We start from the raw sequence: 7,375 nt of genomic DNA on the forward strand, positions 1-7,375 counted from the left end.
ATTATTTCGTTACTTTTTAGTGTACTGTTTTTTTGAGAATATTTTGTTTTGTTTTTAGTGCATTTTGTTTTGTTTTTAGTGTATTTTTTTACGTAATAGACACTCTCGCCTTTAAAGGTTATTAATTTATCTAAATATAGATATAGAAATCCAGAATGCTATTAACATCTTATTTACGTCAATATTTGTTTAAAATACAATGGAACATAATATCGAGAAAAATAAACTTTATCCTATTTCAAGATTCTTCACAGTTCAAGTCGCAGGATAAAGCTAGTTTTCCAATAAAAGTTTTGTACACTGTATACCCTTCTTCGGGGCAATGTGGCTAGCAGCGTCAAGAGTAAAATGTTATGGTTTTTTACAGCTGTCAAAAGTGGAAAAGCGTCGCGAAAATAAGGAGACATTAATGCCTTAATGTTCCGAAGAGTAGACTAAAATATTGTTTTTGAAATTCAAAAACATGGTTTTGATACTAGAAAATTTAATAACAAGCCATGAGCAATCTTACTAATAATATAATGCGAAAGTTTGTATGTTTGGATGGATGTTTTTAGAAGGTGTCTTCTATACGATGATTTTTACAATGGTAGTGCCCGCTTTAACATCTTAGCCCGAATGGGAAGGCACGCCCGGTGTAATACCACTACCACACAGAAGACAGGCGTGAAATGAAAGCAATTCCGTGTTTCGTCTGATAAGTGTGGTGCCGGAGGCCTAATTTAAGTCCCTTACTCCTTACCACCATTTTCTCACAAGGAGAGGATGGGAAGGGGAAGTGGATTTGACAGTGGAGGAAATGCATAGGAAGGAAAAATATCGTCTCCTCCTCCGTCGGATAAGGTTAGGCAACGCATCTGAAATTGCGGATGTCTATGGGCAGCGGTCGCTTCGCCATTTTGGCGGATTCAGGTGACCGCTTGCTCGTTTGTCACCTTATGTTATAAAAAAACGAATACACTGGAAGAATTCATAGGCTACTAAAAAAATTCCGCACGGAATGTGTCTAGTGGGACAACTAATCTAAGTATGAACAAAATAAATAATCCAAATGTCTAACTTTATTACACTTTCAATTTATATCTGTATTTCAAAATCTTACTTAGATCGTTGTTAGAGATTCGATTTAAATTAAAATAATCAATTAAATTGACATTTCATCAAATAACATTTTAAGGTAGATGAAACAGTATCTTTTGATGAATATGATAAATTTCAAGGAACAAATCGAAATGCCGAGGATCTACAAATTGATAAAATTACACAGAATTTGTGCATCGCGCAAAATGCGAGACGTACATACCTACATGCAAACGTGGGAAGGTAGATAAAACACGATCACACGAATTGTATTAATATGTTATTATTTTCCTTTGAATCCCACACCTTTATGTGACGTGTTGATTCTGAGAAATGGAAAGGTACAGGATGTGATACTTTAACTTTACGAAACATCTTCTTGGGAGTATAGGTTTTCATGAGAATTAACATTACTGCGAATTTTAGTTATCATAACACTTGTTGATGAACATTTTGATATCTCTGTATTTTTTGCATCAGTGGCTCAGGGCTTTAAACACTTGGCTTGTAATGGACAAGTGTAGGGTTCGAAATTTCATATGTATAATTTACCCGACATTTTTACGGTGAAGGACAACATCTTGATGAAACCTGCACATATCGACGATGAAATTCAAAGATACTCGTATGTGTGAAGTCAACCAACCCGCAAAATGTCAGCGTGGTTAACTATAGCCTAGTCACACCTTACTTAGGGTGGGCTCCGAGCCTGTGGGGACGAATAATGAACTGATGATAATGGTGATGGTGTATTTTTAAAATAAATATCTTCACATTTGGATAGCTAATGTTAGTATACAGATGCTACTATTTGCATGTTCTTTGATATTAAAGTTTTTAACTGATTTTTTCACAAATTAGAAAGTAGATAAATAAAGCCAATATAATTTGATGTGGGTCTTGATTGTCGTGAATTGCGTGACGATGTACATTTATAAAATCGTTCAAAACTTCTCATTTTTATCAGAAGTTCATGCGTCAATGGACCGCCTGCCAGCCAATGGAAATGTTTCGCGTTCGGTCAATATTTGTTAGTTTTTTAATATTTTATCGAGCTGTTTTTTTCATCGTTTTGTACTTGAATGAAGCCAGACGCTCTTATTATCCGAAGGCGAATACAATATTGATTTTATATTATGTTTCTAAAATTGGAATCTTTATGTCTAATAATTCGAAGAAGTGTTTGTTAACTGTTTTTATATTAAAATCTACAATTCAACGACGTCCTTGGTGCTTTTTACAGTTTGATTATTATGATAATTAATACAATTAAATAATCAAGTTTTATGACCAAACTTGGGTAGACAGATGGTTTCTTTTCCTACAGTATGTTTTGAATAACACAAGGACACAGTAAATGTAAAAAGACCTTTGAAAAACAATCGGAATTAAAATAAGTTAACAGTAGTTACAGTTTAGTAAGTTATTAGTTAACAGGCGGTTTAAATGACAGTAACAATTTTAGCACTTGTAAATTAATTGTTCTCCGTTGCTGCAAACTTTGTTGTAGATATTATGAGTTTCCACTATCCAGACATTTGTATGAAACCTGGTTTGTTAAACGGAATTCACTAATTGACAAAAGCAAAATATGACATATATAAGGATGAATCATCTATCATTACTGATTACTAATATTATAAATACGAAAGATTAGATAGATCGATGGATGGTTGTTAGAGTTTGTAGCCTAAACGACAGTAAGAATCGCGATGGAATTTGACATAGACGTAGAGGATAGTGTGGAAAAACACGTAAGCTACTCGATTTTGATTCATCTATTTCCACGCGGACGAAGTCGCGGGCGAAAGCTAGTAAGTCATAAATATTGTAAATGCGAAAGTTTAGATGGAGGGATGGATGGATGTTTGTTAGAGTTTTTTTTAATTCCTTCTTTTTTAATTCGTTTAGTTTTCAATCGTTTAGTTGCACACCTCCATAAAAGTTCATAGAAATCAAAGCGTTAATAAACAATAATGCGGTAGTTTAATCATAGGTGTGCGCGCGCCCTTATTTTGTTTTTAAAATTTAGATAGAAAAAAAATAAACTTTAAATAATTACATTTACACTAGAGAAGGTATATTTGTTTTATCGATAATTAAATATTGTCTGTATGGTAGAAGGATTTGTAATTTTATAATCAAACAAGCGTATCACGGAATACCCCGAGGGCATCCATTAACGTATATTATTGGTTCTGGATATATTTAGAATAGTTTTGTTTATACTGACAACTGTTTTGATACAAACAATTTAATTTATGTTTAGTGTATAAGGGATACTTAGAATCGATAGAATCATTAACGAATTTTATTCTTTGCTATTAGTATTACGCAATGGGGAAATTTTGCATTGTTCTAAGTCCCAACCCAACTCTCCGTAGTTACGAAGTTACATGCTCTTTGGTTTATTTAGGTATGTGAAAATTAAAGGTAAGGGTTGAAACTTCTAAGAAAATTTCAAACAAGTATAATTAACGTAATTATAAGTAAATGCGGTAGCAGTTGATGGGCTTCGGGGTTGAAATCGTTTCTTCGAAATTTATTTCGAGTCCACATCTATAAACAAAATTTTGATTGCTGTCACACTTTATACTTATACCACATATGTACGAGTATCTTTATTTACATTTTACGGCGCGGTTAAAACAATTGCTTTAACAACAAAAAAGATTTTAAAACAGATCTTCTTAAGATTGGTCGAATAATTAAAACAATATAAAAAAACACCTGAAAAATATTATTACATTTCATGGAAAAGAATTTAAAAAACTAGTTATCCACAACATTCCGAAGATTTGTAAAGACTTGTCTGGCTTAAAATACACTGACAAATCACCTACTTTTGTTGATGACGTTAAATGTAGTTTTTTGCAAATTTTCGTGCTACAGTCTTAAAAATGGATCGGATTCAATTATTGCTTTTTGTTTCAAATGTTTTTATTGTGCTACAAATATTATGAATTCATCTGCCACATATGTTGATTAATAATTACTTAAACAGTCCTTAGTGTAATGTCTACTGTCTAAGCGATAGTGTTCTATGTACATTCTTTACCATGCCATTTAAATGTCACGCCTAATATATTAAAATCAGCAATTGTATTGCTTTTGATATTAACAATTCACATCATAAGTCATGTTCACAATAAAACTAACAAACTACACTTGAACTGTACAGTGAAATAACATCGATGCGCCGCCGAAATTTCTACCGTGCACTAATTAAAACTTGAATCCCTGAGGCATGCTTTTAATTAAATAGACACCCTCGGAGACACATTTCTGTATATGAACGATGCTCTTTTCAATGTTTATCATTATTCCTGCATTCAATTCCTCTTTTTGTTTTCACGAGTCGTTTTTTATACCTTTAACAGAACAACGGTTCTTTACAATGCAATAAATTTTTATCGAATTGAAAGCTAAAATTCTTCTTAGCGATAATTAAATAACATTTTTTTCCCTTATTAATAAAAAAGATGAAAGGAAAATTTCCTCAAAGTCCGGTAAGTGTACAAGTCAAACAATATAGAACGGGACGAGAACTGGCGAAATTGAGACGGAATCATTTATAAACGGGGGAGCACGAAATAGGAGGGGAAAGGTGTGTTGCATTTTCTATGAGTTCAAACTTTGTTACCTGATCCAGGTTTGTTCTATAGTTATATGGGACAAGTAACCACTGCCCGCGTTATCTGTTAATTACGCTGACGATAGGTTGATTAATCTGCATGTCAGTTAGTAGAATATATGTTACTGAACTAAACTTTATGAATAAAATTGTTGGCTTCACTTAAATTGTAGCAATCTGTGCTAATCTTATAAAGAGGAATGTTTGTATTTTTATATATATTGAAATAACTCAAAAAATATTGGCCTGATTCCGAAAATTCTTTCGCCATTAGAAAGCTACGTTATCGCTGAGTAACATAGGCTAAATTTTTAAATTTTAGCAACAGCTAGTAAACTACTATAGATAATTGAAAATACATTGATTATAGAGTTGGTGGCGTTCTTGAAGTTATTAGAAAAGAAATAAAATCCGGTAATAGCTTATTTTTTATTATATGTCACGTTATATATGCTACGCGTTATGATCTGCCTAGTAATCAAAATTCGAAATTGAGTTGAATTTTTCTTTTGGGCACAGGTAAAGAGCGTGAGTTAGGGGCGAGGGACACAGGAAGCGCAGGAGCTCGAGGGCTGCGCGGGGCACTCGGCACGGTTTGCATATTGCATTAGATTTAAATTGTTTACGTCGTTAAGAAAGAAACTTTTCCCAAAGAGGGAGGAATATAACAAACTTTTTCTAGAAAGTCGGTAAATTTACCGTTAATACGTATTAAAATTAGCACTGTTTGTTCGTATTGGTTACATTTTACTATAGTTTAACTATATAAAAGCAATATTGGAAACCGCAAACATACGTATCATAATATATAATCTTTACATAAATGTAATTGTATATTGTCATGACTAATCCAAACTCTCTTTAGAAAGTAACGAACATGTTATTCAATGATTGAAAAACATTTTCTGTGCGATAATAAGTTTAATAATTGTTTAAATCTAATAGCGCAGTGTACAAAGTCTAACCTAGAAAATATTATTTGTAATAAAGTGTCTGACTGCGTGAAAGTGTTATGAAACATTTCACTTCAGACACAATGTGGTTGCGAACAGTCACAGCGTCATTTGTGTGAATGTGACAATTGATGTATTACCATTGTTCTCTATCCTAATATATACATTACGACTATTAACTAGGTTACGTTATAACTAAAGTAAAACAAACTCCTATTAGTTCATGTCTAATAGCTAGTGCACATGAACGTGTACAGAACGGACCATGAGGACTATTTTAATATTTTCTATTATCTTCATTTGTTATCATAAAAGTGTTTGTGCAAAGGGTTTTCTGCGATTCGTATCAGAGAAAATGGGAGATTTCGCATATACACTATTGGATACCATTAGAAATGTTGGAGATCGGCTTTCACACTTTTTTCAAAATCGCGCAACAGTAAAGAAAGGAGTAACGACGCTTCCGAAAAAAACATATTTCTGGAAAGATGCAACTGCAAAAACTACAAAAACACTAAAACGTACTGCAAAGCAAGCGCCGCCGGTTGACGCTTACACGACTAAGACCCTCCATTACAGAGTAAGATCTGATCCGATGTCATCAATGGATACTCCTCAATTGATTACATTGCACGGGAGACGATCCGAGTCACATATCGTTTTAACAGAAGACGGTTATCTTTTGACTCTACATCGCATAATAGCATCGCGTCTAAAAAGAAATGCTGATGTGAAGAACAACACAGTGTTACTCCATCATGGCTTGCTCGGCAGTTCGGCAGATTGGGTTTTACTTGGTGCAAAGAAATCATTACCATATTTACTATCTAATCTTGGATATGACGTATGGCTTGCAAATGCAAGAGGAAACGTTTACTCGAGAGGTCACGTGTCGAAAAATATAAACAATTCAGATTTTTGGAAATTTTCATGGCAAGAAATGGGTCAGTACGATTTACCAGCAATAATTCACTATATCAGATTAGTTAAAAATACTAGTGATCCTATAAGTTTTGTTGGCCACTCTATGGGTGCTACTGCTTTACTTGTTTTATTGTCAACGTCACCAATTTTTAATACCTTTATCAGAATAGGTGTATTGATAGCGCCTCTAGCCTTTATGGTAAATAGCAAAGGTCCGCTAAGAATGTTTGGCCCCTTTGCGCCTCGGCCACCTCTGATTCAACAAGTAATGAGCACAGGTGAATTTATGCCATCAAAAGTAACACCGGAATGGTTCTCATCAAGACATTGCGCGAGACCACAAATATTTTGTAGGAATCCACTATTCTTTCTTGCGGGTGACATACTTCAAGGGCACTTATGGGATGACAACCTATTGACTAGAGTATTAAATCATGCACCAGCTGGCACTTCGACTTACACCATTTTACATTATGCGCAATTAACGAGAAACGGCAAATTTCATAAGTTTAGCGATGTTATAACAGAGTTTCCATTAAATAGGATTAGTCTGCCTATTGCTTTGATAAGTTCCAGTGATGATTGGTTGGCGACATTACCAGACGTCAAAAAATTGTACTTCGGACTCTCAAATCCGATTGACCATTTTGTTATACGTAATGATAATTTTAGCCACACCGAATTTGTTTGGGGACCAAAAGCAGATATTATAGTTTTTAGAAAAGTTATAGATTATATCGAGAATGGATTAAGTTTGAGTGTGATTAAATTAAATGAAGTTTAG

The 7,375-nt window shown here is 33.7% G+C and overlaps 1 protein-coding gene across 1 annotated transcript; it reads left to right on the forward strand.

Moving 5' to 3' along the window:
• The first annotated feature begins 6,022 nt into the window (after positions 1-6,022).
• On the forward strand, positions 6,023-7,375 carry LOC106110073 (lipase 3-like). Its single transcript, XM_013291759.1, has one exon. The coding sequence runs from the start codon at positions 6,023-6,025 to the stop codon at positions 7,373-7,375; it is 1,353 nt and encodes a 450-aa protein (XP_013147213.1).

Source organism: Papilio polytes, unplaced genomic scaffold (assembly GCF_000836215.1).
Source record: "Papilio polytes unplaced genomic scaffold, Ppol_1.0 DF820889.1, whole genome shotgun sequence".
Lineage (NCBI taxonomy): Eukaryota > Metazoa > Arthropoda > Insecta > Lepidoptera > Papilionidae > Papilio > Papilio polytes.